Here is a 14512-nt window from a genome sequence, read left to right as displayed (position 1 = left end):
TTAGCATGGCTCACTAAAGCCACTGCGGTGGGTATTGTAGCGACGGGAGGGCCGGCTGTACCCACTGCCCAGCCCTGGATACCCAAAGCTCCCAAATCCCAAGGAGCTGCCAGAGGAGATGGGCACTCCCTCAGAGCTGAGGGTGCTGCCAACAGCAGCCGAGGTGGAGGATCCCACAGCGGTGTTCTGGGGGAAGGAGCTGAGGATGGGTCCAGGCAGGGTCACCACCACGGGAGGGGGCTGGATCACATACGTTGATTCCTGGCACTGCCTGACACAGGGCTCGTTGCAGCTGTTGGCAAGCGGGGTTGGGCCGCAGGAGGTGGGAGGACACAGGTCAGAAGAAGACATGTCTGTGGGACAAAGGGAAATCTGAAATACAGGGGAGAAAGTAAATGCCACATAAAAATGGTATTAAGTTTATAAAAGTCAGGTAAGAGGGAAACATTTCTGAAAGTACATAGAGAAGGTGGTCAGAGAGGTAATCACTTGTTAAATTAAAATCCACAGTAGGCAGTCTGAAAATCGCGTAGAGGCTTCACTTTATATATATATATATATATATATATATATATATATATATATATATATATGACGGATGGAGGACATCTCTGCCCTGCGTCTGGCCTCTGAACTGTGGTGCCTGTCATGGTAAAGTTTCCCTACCCCTTATCAGCAAAGGCATTTTGATTCTCTGGTAGCTTCCCTTTCTGCTGTCTCTCTGGAGAAGGTGCAATTGTGTCTGTACCAGCAGGTGGAGAAGAGCAGCTGGACCTCCCATCTGGCACGGAAAGCGGCCCTGAGCTGGACATTGACACATAGCTGGGTTTAGTGCCTTAATGCTAGAACTGAGTCACCAGTGGTCCAGCCAGCAGCATTTGCAGAACTATAGAAAAGTGTTTGAGAAGCTTCCTTTGCTCCCAAACGTCGTATGGCCAGAATAGGCAAGCTTGAAGTGCAAAGAAGGATTATTTTCCCACTCAGAGTTTTCTGGCTTGATTTGAATTCAATGCATTTGCGTCTGCTGGGATCTCTGCTCTTCTGCCTGGGAAAACAGGACTTGGGGAGAGATCCTAGACCTCAGCACAAATCTGGTTTCACTTTTTTTTTTTTTTTTTTTTTTTTTTCTAGTCACAATTTCTTAAGATGTGACTATATTTCCAACCAGGTTCATTGGCAAGCTACTGCCTTGGCGCCGGTCTCTAAAACGGAGCATGAAGCTGCTTGTTTTGAGAGACAATATTGCCAGTATCCTGTAAGTCCCATCTCATCACATCCTGCTTTACAAGTCAATAAACCTTTCTTTTTCATAGAAGTAAGCCTTTCTAATTTTTCTTCCCAAAAGGAAAAAAAAGCTAGCAATATTTATAAAGAAATAAGAATAACACACACACACACACACACACACACAAAAGCAGTCATCAAAGGAACAGTTTAGCATTTAAAAAGACATGGGGTAGATTCAGACTTACCTGTTCACCCGGGCGAATCAGGCAAGAGAAGTGGATGGGAAAGGCTTGTGTTGTACAGGCTTTTATACAGCGTTCCAGACTGCCTGCAGACCACAGACATACATTACGCACGAAATTATTCAATGATCCATCCCTTTGCATGCAAAATCTACCAAACTGATCAACTCCATTTTCTTTTCCTTTCAAAATCTCTTTTAGTATCGCTCTATTTTTTCCCCTCCCCTTATTACAGCCACATTCCAGTATAGATGAAGCTTTCATCTTCATCAATGTGCACCCACTTAATTGCTTGGAAGACCGTGGTGACTCATTTGAATTACAGCAGTAATTATGTTGCCTCCTAAGGCCAATGTACGTTCTAGGTTTCATTTCAGACACTGCTTAAGGGGAGTGCATGTGACGCATATTCCTTTTTCAGGACTTCACTCCTTTAGGTGAAAAATCATTATACGACAATTCTTCATACAATTTCTGTGCAGTCTCTCATCTGAGGAATCGCCATTATTTCTACCTGAAATCTCACTAAGTCATCAGGATGTGCTGCAATTTTCACATCCAGTTAAGTAGGAATCTGCCTGAGCCAAACTATGGCATCAATAGAAGTTGCACCCAGCAATTCTCCATTACATCTATTATTCCATGAAAGCATGGAAAAAGCAGGAATCAGGTCTCTCCTCTTAGCACCACCATCCCTCAGCAGGAGACAGGAATTAACTCCAAATGAAGAGTGTCTTTATACACAGGTTGGTCTTGGTCTTCAGAAGAAGAAAGGACTTCAAAGTTCAGGACAACTTTTCCCTAATGGCTCAAATATGCAAAGTTTTATGCTCCTAATGTTCAAGGTACGTGACAAGATCTCAGCATCACCTGGCTAATAACCTAATTTCAAAGCGTGTGAGTCAAGATCACTCAAAGGCCTTCACAAGCTAATTCAAGGTAAACAACTTCAGAAACTTTAATTATTTTATTAAAATATTTCATAGATGATTTTAAAAAATAAAGCCAAACCTTAATCTTCTGTAAAATCCTATAACTACGTATTTTAAGGATTCTCCACAAGAAAATTCTTCTCTCCTTTTCTATAAAAAGAGGGAGTCTTTTTCTTCCTTTTCCTCAAAATCTCTACTATCCAACTTGCTACCTGTAGTCTTTTTATACATTAAAAAAAAAAAAAAAAAAAAAAAAAAAAAAAAAATTCCTTATCACAGGTGAAAGCTATCACTCATCTGGAGAACTCATTTCCCTTTCATCTGTGAAATAAGATAGCTAAGGAATGCTCACTTTTCCTCATTCTTCCCTCTAGGGACACAAACAGTTTTTTCTTGAAGGGTATAGAATACTTCAGAAAGAGGCTCATTAACAGCCTGGAAATGTTCTCATTGATATTCTGCCAGTTTAGTCTAATTAGCACCTAGAGTTCACTCAAAAGTTTGAGAGCCTCTGGATCTTGCTTTTGGCTGGTGAACCAGGACGTAACAGCTCTCACTTCTGGATCAGTAATGGAGTTTCACATTCCACACACCCAATTAAAACCCTTTATGTAACAACAGAGGGATCCCATGACAGGCTGGTGAGCTACCAAATTGCCAAAGAGCTGACAAATTACTTACATGAGTTGAAATTTGTATCGCCTTTGTGTGTTGACTTCAGAGGCTTGAGTGTAATAGTACAAGGCATCCAAGCGATCCACAGGTCTTTGAGATGAAAGAAGCTTTGAGGAAAGCTTTTCGTCTGAAGTCGGGATGAGACTAGACTGGTACAGAAAACATAAGCAATTTAACTACTGGGAACAATTTAACTATCGGGGAGAATTTAACCAGCTGCAACAGAATTTATAAGACTGGAACTATTTGAATGCCTGAAACCCCCCCGACATCAGAATCTTTTCAGTTTTTCTCCAAAATCTCTTGGTTTAGTAGCTTCAGTGGCTGTTGCAAATCTGGTTTAAATCTCAGGTACTTACTTTTAGCAAAAACAATTTACTTGTGAGGATTTCTAAAGGTATTAATGCTTATAAGTGTCTTATATTTATTTTGTGTTAGTATTCTTCATTCCTTGACATGAGATTTCTGTTGGAATTCTGTAGGGCTGCAGCCAGGACAGTAATGACAGCCAGGCTTTTATAAGAGGCCCTAAAACACACAGTACTTCTGCAGTAAATAGACCAAAATGTTTTGCTCTGTCACAAAAAGCTGTGTGTATACCTCCTTTGAGACTCCTGCTGCCATTCATGTTTTACTTCACAAATCCAAGGACTCAAGCAAAGATTTGATGGTAAAAGAAGGTAAATCTTTCTGTGCACCCTGCAGCTCCAGGTCAGAGTTATTGAGAGTGTGAATCACAACACCATTCCTCAAAACAAATATCATTATATGCTAGAATAGACACCCTGCCATTCTGTCAGACCATAAAATACCTGCAGCCTTGAGAAAAATTTCTTGGCAATAAAGCCAAGTATTATGATGAGTCAGTGTGGAATCAATATGCATTTCAGCTGCAAAATTAAACATTGTCTTGATCTTGAGCTCTAAACATATGTTCTTCTCCTCTTATTAGTGGCCCCTGTAGTATTCATGTAATGTCTCTGTCTGGTACTGATGGTCTACGCAGTGATGAATTTCACCCAGAAAAAGTTTCAGAAGGTAGGAGGGGAAGGAAAAAAAAATAACAGAAGACCAGAGATAAAATAAAAGCGTAACTTTAATAACACCAAAGAGTAGATTAAAATACTGCAAAGCAACAGGTTTCAATGTGGGAAGAATGGCACATCTCATGCTAATGTATTCCACAGGCAAAGCTCTTCTTACAGTGTAGCACTGCACCTTGACAATTAAGTTCTGTCTAAGCTTTACACCAAGCAGTATCAAGTACAGTGATGCACAGCAGAACTACATACTTGATAGAAATACAAAGTAGCGTAACAAGAGTAGAGGCCTCATTTAGGGAATAGCTAACTCCCACAGCTCCATTAACCTCAAGTAGAGTTGTGGGCGTCTAACATCACATCTGAAAACCATGGCTATGAGCTCAGTCCTGCATCAGGTCATGCTTCAGCGTTCCTGGTCACTTCTTCCTGCTTGCTCCTCACGCTTTATCACAGCCCATAGAAGCCACTGCGGTGGGTGTTGTAGCGACGGGACGGCCGGCTGTACCCACTGCCCAGACCTGGATACCCAAAGCTCCCAAATCCCAAGGAGCTGCCAGAGGAGATGGGCACTCCCTCGGCACTGAGTGCGCTCCCAATGGCTGCAGATGCTGAGGATCCCACAGTGGTGTTCTGGGGGAAGGAGCTGAGGATGGGTCCGGGCAGGGTCACCACCACAGGAGAGGGCTGGATCACCACTGTGGAGTCCTGGCACTGCCTGACACAGGGCTCGTTGCAGCTGTTGGCAAGCGGGGTTGGGCCGCAGAAGGTGGGAGGACACCGCTCGTAGCAGGACATGTCTGTGGGATGGAGGTAAATCTGAAACACAGGACCAGAAGTGAATGCTGTGTAGGAACTATATTGCACTTATATTTACTCAGCTCAGGTATCAAGACAACAGGAGCTTTCCAGGGATCCTTTTAGGACCTGAGGAGTGAGTGATTTGAGAAGGAAACTGAATTCTTACATATACTACAAGATGGAGGCTGAAATAATCCTCTCTCAGTTGTTGGTGATTCAACGGAATAGCTGGCAGTAGAACAAAAGGACATACCTGTATCATTACTTTAATTTCCATATTTTGATTGGCTGTATGTCTGAAAAGAAACTACTGAGATCGAGCCCTAGATATTCAGAGCATTTTAGAAGTAGTAATTACGAGTAATACTTAGCCACAAATGTACTTGTGGATAGATTTCAACAGACATTTGGAAAATGAAGTGAAGAGTTATTTTCCAGGTTCCAACTTCATCTACAAAGAGGTACAAATTTCATTATAGTTAAGCTGCAGCCTTTGGAAATCTTTCCCAGATAACCTGTCCACAGACGTGCCGTCTATGAGAAAGCCAATAGTTCCCTGCATACTCCCAGTATCTGTTTCCAGTACACCAATAAAAATAAAGTTCTCTGTTTCCTATGCCCATCTCTGTTGGGTGCTCACCTCTCCTCTATTTTTGCTGTTCTTTCCCCTTGTCCTCAGAGTCCCTGAATCCATTTCTTTAAACTTGCAGGAGATGTCATTGCACCCTATAACATAATTTCAAAACTTGGCAACTATAAGACACCAAGAAGAACTATTTGATGATGTCTATCATACCGAAGTGCATGTTGATTGCTATAGCAGAAGGTTGAGGATGCGTGACTAGAGCCCATATCCTTGCTTAGCTCAGTCTGAATATTCCTTCTAATCTCAGTATGCAGCTTCATTTGGTCTTCATTTAGAAAGTGGTATTTAGAGCTCAAAATCTTCTGGTTTGACATAACTGATTTTTAAAATCCACAAAATTCTGCTTTAAACCATCCTAGTTTCCTTGCTCTCTGTCTGCTTCTTTTAGTATCTGGTTCATTTTACTCTCTTGTTTCCCTCTCTGCCCAGTAATAGATTCATCATAACAAAAATGGGAACACTGAAGAAGCCTCCCATGGAATAAAAGCAAAGAAGAATATTTTTCTGGGTAGTGTTTCTGAAAATAAATGCATTCACATCCTTTACAAACACTCTAGTTTTCATATCAACCCACTTGAAATTTCAGGCATTACAGATGATGGAGAAGACCCTTAAATATATAAAATGCACATTGCTACTTGAAAGATGACTGAGCATGTAGATCTCTGTAATCATAGAATGGTTTGAGTTAGAAGAAAGCTTTAAAGATCACTTAGTTCCAGCCCCCTCGCACAGGTATTCTACCAATTCAATTTTTAAATTTTATTATTATTATTATTATTAGGATTTGCCAAGTCACTTGGCATGTCTGAAAGCCCACATTTGAATAAATTTATATCACCATTTCAAGGATCTATATAGCCAACCTGGAACTCCAGAAACACCTACAATTCTAACACCAAAAAACCAACTTTTTAAAAAGAAGTCTTCTCCCCAACCAATCCAGCAACTAGCAGAATACTGTGGAGAAAAAAGATCAGCAATCAAATTGTTATGAAGGCAAGAATTCAGCAAACAGGAAAAGAGAAGTAGATTTGAACTAACCTTGTTCACAAAAGAGGAAAAAGGTAAGAGAAGTGGTAGGAAGCAACTTGAGTTGAGTTAGATTTTATACTGCATCTCGGATGGCCTGAGGAACACAGACATCCTTTGTGCATGAAATTATTTACCAGCGAGTATCTCCTGAATGCAAAATGCTTTCAACTGATTAAATGTCTTTTCCTCACTGTTTGTTACTTTGTTTTATTTCCTTATCTTCTGACATACATATTCTGTCATACGAGTTCCTAATTTTCTGGTACTACAGACCAAATTTATTCCAATGCCACCTTTCAGTCACAACAAAATTTATGCTCTGGTGTACATTTTCCTTTAGTCATAAAGAAAAATACTATGAAGAACTCATACAACGTATAATTCATCATTCAAAGGTGTTCTTTTATTAAGAACATGAGTGTAAATCCTTAATAAATTCTGGTCTCCACCAATGTTTACAAAGCTCTGACTCCAGCCAACCACAAGAACAGTCTAGACTGAACTGTGTTTTGTGAAGGCCCTGCAAAAAAGCACAAGCATACACACATCTGAAATCCCACTGAATCCATTGAGAAAGAATCAGATCCCTGTGTGAAATTCAGAGAAAAATACTGTTATATCGCATCAAATTTGGAGAGTATCACCCTGTTACACTTCAGTAACACAGCTTGAAGCACAGCTGCTAGCACACGGGGACAGTTAAACCTGATTTATGAGTTCTTTTACGAAGGGGACCTATAACTCCCTTCTGTACCATCTCAGACCACAAATACAAATAGCACTTCACAAGTCATCCTGAGGACACATATGAATTTTAAACTATTTTGAGGTATTATCCTTGCACAAGCTTAACTGCAGAGTCATTGGGGCGAAAAAACCACACAAGACCGTTTTTGCCGTAGTATTTTTTCCCTCACTATAGACTGCAGTACAACAGCGATTACACTACAGACTGACGGATTCTCATTGCGTAAGTGGACTGTATATACATTTTTACTATGTTTTTTTTTATCTTTACTTTGCAATCTCTCCTGTACAAACTGCAGAATTTGAACCTCTCCTTGGAGAAGAGTTACAAAATACTGCACATGAGGATTCAAAGACATCTGCAAAATAAAAGTTCTTGGTCTTATGTTCCTAAAGGATAAGGGCTTCAGAGTCCTTCACAATTTCCATTAACAATATGCAAATTCACGTAACTAAGTTACCAAACTGTTCATGATATATGATGAGGCTTTAACACCCTCATCATTCACCCAAACGGGTGTCTTTAAAGCAAGCTAATTCTTTGCCATCTGTAAGTCCATACATCGGTTTATAACTTCAAGTGAAGCCATGTGTATTTTAACACTCTATGAAAACCAACCCTGAACAATTATTTAAAGAAAAAAAAAATCATCATTTTACAAATTTTTAAATTGCTTTTCTTATTTCAATATCATTATCTAAAGTAACCCACTTACACTCTTAAATATTTCCCTTCCTTTCCAGACCTAAACAATGCTACCAACCCATAAACATGTTTTTGAAATACAAATTCTTCTGTACCATCAGGTGTTTACTGGCTACCTGGAGAAGTCATTTTCCTGTAAAACTTGTAACAATATCCACAGAAGTTTTCAACACTTCTGCTTCCTTCTATTAATATGAGAGATCTATCTGGTATACTACTTCATTATTTCAAAAATAAACTTATCAGAGATGACTGGAGTATTTTCAAAAAGACTCCTGAACTGTCTCCTGACCACGGCTGAACTCCAGATTGATCTGACTGGCTCAAAGAACTCACCCAAGAGAACTGAAGCCCTCCTTGGAGATCTCCTCAGAGATTTTTCTTAAAGATGGTGAAGAAGTTAGCTGGTAATTGTTTTTAATTTTGTCGGACAGGGAATTGCACACAAAGAGTTTTAGTAGACGACTTGAATGTAATCTCAGATTATGCTCCTGAGACTCATGCAAGCTAACAAATTGCTGAGGAGCAGAAAAAAAAATCTTTATAAGGCTGCACTTGGAGTAATTTCACATTGACACTAATAGAGTCAGTATAAAAGTATCAGAAATTAAAAGTACCCATAAATTATGAAGATGAAAGAATTTTTCATGAGTAGAGTATGCTTCTCATGCAATGTCAGGCTGAACCTAGACTGGAAAACAAAAGCAAAATAATTTCATTATCAAGAGAAGGTTCCACCTGCAAAAATAAATGTGGGAACTAAATCATGCAAAAAAGGATGCCTCAATAGTCTCGTAAATTTGGAAACATCCATATGCATAGTTACTGTACCTATTTCTCCAAGGTTAACAGACAAGGGGGACATGGCTTTCAAATAGTGTTTATATTCTTCAGGAGCTGTCCCTCTAACAATATATGTAACGAAGGCTTCAACATCCTCCACAAACACTCCATGACGCCATGCTGCTTGAAGATGCCTGGTTCCAGGACACTGGAAGTCCTATCAGCAAGCATAGACTTAGGGGCTGATAGCAAAGTAGGTCTCCAAGATTTTTCATTCACAACAAGCACCAGAAATGTACCTTTCAGGGTATGCTGTTGTTGGACAAGCCACTTAACCAGACATTTCATTCTCCTGAAATTCATTTCTGTACTTTGTATGCTATATGTCCATTTGCATCACAGAAAGACGCCTTCCTGCCACCAAGAACGAAGCCAGTCTTTGATGTACCTCAGAGTGCAATCAGTGATTCCACACAGATCTGAGTGAATAACTAATTACTTAAGTCGTACCAGTTCTGTCAACAGGGCACCGTATGTTTGCGTACCCATTCCAGCCACTTCAATCATTTGTTTAGAAAATACACTCACAGAAACCACTTTTTAAGCAGAGACTCCACTCAGTCTAGTACTTGTTGATTTACTGTTTTTCATACTTTTTTTTTTTGCTGCCTCAAGACACAGCCTAAAAGGGGACACCTCCCATCTTATCTCTAAACTATTTTTCCCTAATTTGGTAATTTTGCAAGCAGGTAATTCTTAAGTAAAGAAAACTTAGCATAAAACATCTGGAAAAAAAAAAACAACAAACCCTATCTCTTTTCCCCTACTATGTAGGCATTTGGACCAGTTCCAGCACTAAATGGCAGGTATTTTCCCTCTGGTTCCTCCACTATTTCTAGCTCAGCACTATGACGCTTTGATTTTCAAATAGATTTTAGTGGACTCTAAAGGAGAAAACCCTGCATAAGGTAGAGAGCCATCTGAAGTGGCATAACTCTCATTCTTATTGCTTTCTGGTGCTATGTCCTGCAGGAACCCATGTAGCTTCAGTGGGAGAGCAAAGGAGCTGATGCAGATAAATTTCTTTATGTTTATGTACCTACAGACAAGGTTATTCTTTATTATTCTTTGATGGATCTTAGTTGCTCACATGTGCTGACTTTAACATCTTTGAGAAAATTCCTAGATTGTGTAAAACCAAACTGTTCTTAAGGGAAATACCTATGGCCGCTTGTCTAGTTATTCGTTCATGTAAATTTTTTCTTTATATTATGAGAGTTCTTACTTCTTACCTAATCCACAGAAGATTTATTGGGTTCTGTTTAAGGCTTGAAAGAGAGGACATGAAAGCCTATCATAAAAATATATTAATGTTACAATAATATAAAGAATCTTATTACTCTAATAAGATTTAAATACTCCCTTCACCTTTGAAGTCTTGAGTAAAGATCACCCAAAGCGTGCCATGGTTAAAGCTTCAGAGTCTGGTAGTATTCAATCTCACCAAAAAGAGAGACCCAAATACTGCTGCTGAAAATATTATTATGCACTTTCAAATTCTCAGAATTTCAAAGATGCCTAATAAGTTATAAGATCAGAAAGCTCCCAAACAGGAATATCACAGGAATATCTTCTCCACAGAGATTTGGGAAAAAAAAACCTAGCAAAATAAATGTATAGGCAAACTTGTTTGATGCTTCACAAAAGGGGAAACAACAAGATTATTTTTATCAGGTTGATTGTGGTGACTATGCTATTCACATTTTCTGCTGGGAAGGTAGTCTGTATAGATTTTCCATTAAAAAAAAAACAAACCTGCACTCAAACTGAGATGCAAAATCAATTTAATGATCAAGAGTTAAATAGTATTCTAAAAAACAAACTGAATATGTATATTTCTATATGGAAAAGAAGACATTTCAACCACTCCAAATGAAAGACAACAAGGAATATTTTGATTTTACTTGATTCCTGAATAAAACCTCTCCAATGACCACATATAAAAGTACAGCATTATACCAAGTCAATGTAAAATTCAAAACCACAGATGCAAGGAAAGTCAATTTAAAAAGGAATTTCAAGAATAGAACATATGTTGGCCATGTATCAAGAGAGACTCTTGCTTCCCTCCTTCCTCTGCAGGAGGGCACCAGGGTGCTCAACCCTTCTGGAAACCCTGGCCACCAGCTCCGTCCTCAGTCCGGCACATGGCTTTGGGCTTCCTGGTCGATGCACTCACTGGACGTCCGGGCTGGATTTAGCAGGGCAGGAACCTTCTTCCATGGAAGCGACCACCAAGGCCAGAGAGGTGAAAGCCCCCAGAGTTGATGGGCACTCCCTCCTCACTCAGGATGCTGCCAACAGCAGCCGAGGTGGAGGATCCCACAGCGGTGTTCTGGGGGAAGGAGCTGAGGATGGGTCCGGGCAGGGTCACCACCACGGGAGGGGGCTGGATCACCACCCGCGAGTCCTGGCACTGCCTGACACAGGGCTCGTTGCAGCTGTTGGCAAGTGGGGTTGGCCCACAGGGACGGCACAGATCGTAGCAGGACATGGCTGTGGGATGGATGTGCACCTGGGAGAGAGCAAAGGGAAAGCACATGCACCATGTGAGCCACAGCCTCACAGCCTGCTCGGCAAGAGAGAAAACGCACAGGCTGGGGAGCAGGGACAGGCTGTGTAGGGACAGAGATGAAGAGCCTTAGAAACCCTAGTTCCCAAGAGGACCCTGCAAAAAAGACAAGACTTTCTCCCGTCTCCCCACAGTGGAGAAGAATGAGAAAAGAGACAATAAAGGCAGAGAAAGACAAAAAAAAAAAAAAACAGATAATAGAATAAGAGAAAGAAAAGAGGGAAATATGTTTGCACCTCACCTTGTTCGCCAAGGAGGAGAAGGCAAGAGAAGTGGATGAGGGAGCCTGCACCTGGACAGCCTTTTATACTGCTCCGGACTGCCCCAGGCCCACAGGCACCCTCTGAGCACATCTAATGTGTTTACCAACAACCTCATCTTGCATGCAAAACATGACAATTAAGAAATGGGGACAACACTGCCTTTTCATTTCCCTGTTCATAACATGCCCATTCAGCCACACAGGCTCATTCCAAAAGGTAGAATTAGAGATTAAAATATTTCCAAAGAAAATTACACAGAAAAAAAAATAATTAACACAATGTACAGTACCTGAGTAAAAAAAAAAATGCAGAGACACTGGACACGTGCAGCTCAGAATCCAGCTCCATCATCAGCTTCATGGTGATGAAGCAAGTTGGACATCAAGCAGGACAGTCAGCCCACAGCTCAGGAGCACTTCCAGTGACGGTAACCTGGGTCCACATGGCCCACTGATTGCTGAGCAGGGCCACAACAACCAGACAGAGCCAAGGAGAGGCTGGAAATCCGTGGGCAACTTCAGGTCCACACCTAGGGGCCTCATGGTCCGGCACAAGCAAATCTGCACAATAACAGGAGGCTCAGCCTCCTGCCACCAAGCTGGAGAAAGGACTAAGGGCTCAGGACAGAGCTTAAATAGAGCCCTGGGTGAAAGGGAAGAGGGAGGAGTCAGAGACCCCAGGTGGGGCTCATCAGGACCCTTACTCCTGCTCTTACCACACTCAGGCCACTCATGTGCAGGAAGAGCAAATCCCCTGTGCACCTGGGATACAGGACACCATCTATCACCAACATGTCGGGGAAGGACTTCTTCCTTCAAGAAAGCAAGCTTGCATTCACATTCTCTCTGCAAAATCTGTCTTTTCTTCTAATGGTCCTCTCAATGAAATCCCTGCCCCAGAAAATCCACAGGTGGGGTTTCCTCCCAGACCTCAATGGAAAGGGTGTGCCCAAAGGCTCCGATGCCCTGCCACACCCTGCTCTCTCTGATCCTGTGCTCAGATCCTGCCTTCCCTCCCTTCTGGTCATGCAAAATCACAAGCAGTGACTGTGCAGCACAGCCAGCATTGCAGAGTACTTCAGAAAGGGGTCAGAGGGGCACAGAGAGATGGTCTGGCAGCAGAAGTGAAGGGATACAATTCCTTGGGCATTTGTCACACAACACACACGTCTTGGAGCCAAGGCAGGCATCACAGGAGTTTGCTGAGAGGCACGGCCAGTCTGGGATTCAGCACAAAGGCATGTGGTGCTTTTGGGAAGTCTATCATCCATGAAAAAGACAGTCTTCTATGGGTCACCATTTCAGTGAGACTGCTCTCATCCCAATACCCAAGAAAGATACTACTCCAGCACTTTTCTTCAGCCCCATCTTTCCCCTCTACAGGATCCCATTTCCTGATCCACACCTTGGCTGGGCAACCCAGCACACAAGGAACACGAGGACACTCAAGATACAATGCAGCATAAACTTTAATCAGTCTGAAGAGTGAATAAAAAGCAGTGCACGCTGGAAGGGACCCACTCCAGGCAGCTACAAGGGCACCTGACAGTCAGGCACCCCTTCACAGCACTGGAGCACACATCTTCCTCCCTCACACATCGGGAGAGGATGATGAGCAGGGAACCTCTCTGCTTGCTTCACAATGAACCTGTGGCACAGCACAGCAGGAGACAACAGGGACCCACGATGCGGAGAAGAAAGCAGGAGAAGAAGAAGACATCACATGGTCGTGTTTCCAGACTGCACAGGATGGCACCTTGCTTCCATCCCTCCTCTGCAGGAGGGCACCAGGGTGCTCAACCCTTCTGGAAACCCTGGCCACCAGCTCCGTCCTCAGTCCGGCACATGGCTTTGGGCTTCCTGGTCGATGCACTCACTGGACGTCCGGGCTGGATTTAGCAGGGCAGGAACCTTCTTCCGTGGAAGCGACCACCAAGGCCAGAGAGGTGAAAGCCCCCAGAGTTGATGGGCACTCCCTCCTCACTCAGGATGCTGCCAACAGCAGCCGAGGTGGAGGATCCCACAGCGGTGTTCTGGGGGAAGGAGCTGAGGATGGGTCCGGGCAGGGTCACCACCACGGGAGAGGGCTGGATCACCACCCGCGAGTCCTGGCACTGCCTGACACAGGGCTCGTTGCAGCTGTTGGCAAGTGGGGTTGGCCCACAGGGACGGCACAGATCGTAGCAGGACATGGCTGTGGGATGGATGTGCACCTGGGAGAGAGCAAAGGGAAAGCACAGGCACCATGTGAGCCACAGCCTCACAGCCTGCTCGGCAAGAGAGAAAACGCACAGGCTGGGGAGCAGGGACAGGCTGTGTAGGGACAGAGGGAGACTGAAGAGCCCTGGTCCCCAAGAGGGTCCTGCAAAGACAGACCAAGACCTTCTCTCAACTCCTGTGCTGGTGGCAAGGAGCCCAGGGTCAGGAACACAGCCAGAGAGGAAGGGTCTTGGTAAAAGATCTACCGAGGCCGTAAGACAAAGAGAAGAAGAGAAAGAGAAGAGTGAGGCCAAGGCAGTTGTCACTCACCTTGTTCACCAAGGAGGAGGAGGCAAGAGAAGTGGATGAGGGAGCCTGCACCTGGACGGCCTTTTATACTGCTCTGGACTGCCCCAGGCCCACAGGCACCCTCTGAGCACATCTAATGTGTTTACCAACAACCTCATCTTGCATGTAAAGCATCACAATTAAAGAAATGGGGACAACGCTTATGTTCCCTGCAATGCTGCCTTTTCATTTCCCTGTTCATGACATGCCCGCCCAGCCACACAGGCTTCTTTCCAG

The 14512-nt window shown here is 42.9% G+C and overlaps 4 protein-coding genes across 4 annotated transcripts; all 4 read right to left on the bottom strand.

Annotated features, from left to right (window-relative positions):
* LOC104483502 (feather keratin 1) lies at window positions 1–351 on the bottom strand. The gene has a single exon (XM_010125291.2). It carries the CDS (start codon window positions 349–351, stop codon window positions 1–3), a length of 351 nt encoding a protein of 116 aa, XP_010123593.2.
* A 4215-nt stretch (window positions 352–4566) lies between these two features.
* On the bottom strand, window positions 4567–4914 carry LOC104482141 (feather keratin 4-like). Its single transcript, XM_010123537.2, has one exon. The coding sequence runs from the start codon at window positions 4912–4914 to the stop codon at window positions 4567–4569; it is 348 nt and encodes a 115-aa protein (XP_010121839.2).
* A 6177-nt stretch (window positions 4915–11091) lies between these two features.
* LOC104482140 (feather keratin 1) lies at window positions 11092–11388 on the bottom strand. Its single transcript, XM_010123536.2, has one exon. The coding sequence runs from the start codon at window positions 11386–11388 to the stop codon at window positions 11092–11094; it is 297 nt and encodes a 98-aa protein (XP_010121838.2).
* Window positions 11389–13623: 2235 nt separating this feature from the next.
* LOC147597217 (feather keratin 1) lies at window positions 13624–13920 on the bottom strand. The gene has a single exon (XM_086768175.1). The coding sequence runs from the start codon at window positions 13918–13920 to the stop codon at window positions 13624–13626; it is 297 nt and encodes a 98-aa protein (XP_086624301.1).
* Between the last annotated feature and the right edge of the window lie 592 nt (window positions 13921–14512).

The sequence above is a fragment of the Chlamydotis macqueenii genome, chromosome 28, assembly GCF_036417535.1.
Source record: "Chlamydotis macqueenii isolate bChlMac1 chromosome 28, bChlMac1.mat, whole genome shotgun sequence".
NCBI classification, from domain to species: domain Eukaryota; kingdom Metazoa; phylum Chordata; class Aves; order Otidiformes; family Otididae; genus Chlamydotis; species Chlamydotis macqueenii.
Note: the sequence above shows the minus strand (reverse complement) of the source record. Positions and strands in the feature narration are given on the sequence as shown.

What these genes read in the sequence shown, in the direction of transcription:
- LOC104483502 (XM_010125291.2), bottom strand. Translation starts at nt 351, where the DNA reads ATGTCTTCTTCTGACCTGTGTCCTCCCACCTCCTGCGGCCCAACCCCG.
- LOC104482141 (XM_010123537.2), bottom strand. Translation starts at nt 4,914, where the DNA reads ATGTCCTGCTACGAGCGGTGTCCTCCCACCTTCTGCGGCCCAACCCCG.
- LOC104482140 (XM_010123536.2), bottom strand. Translation starts at nt 11,388, where the DNA reads ATGTCCTGCTACGATCTGTGCCGTCCCTGTGGGCCAACCCCACTTGCC.
- LOC147597217 (XM_086768175.1), bottom strand. Translation starts at nt 13,920, where the DNA reads ATGTCCTGCTACGATCTGTGCCGTCCCTGTGGGCCAACCCCACTTGCC.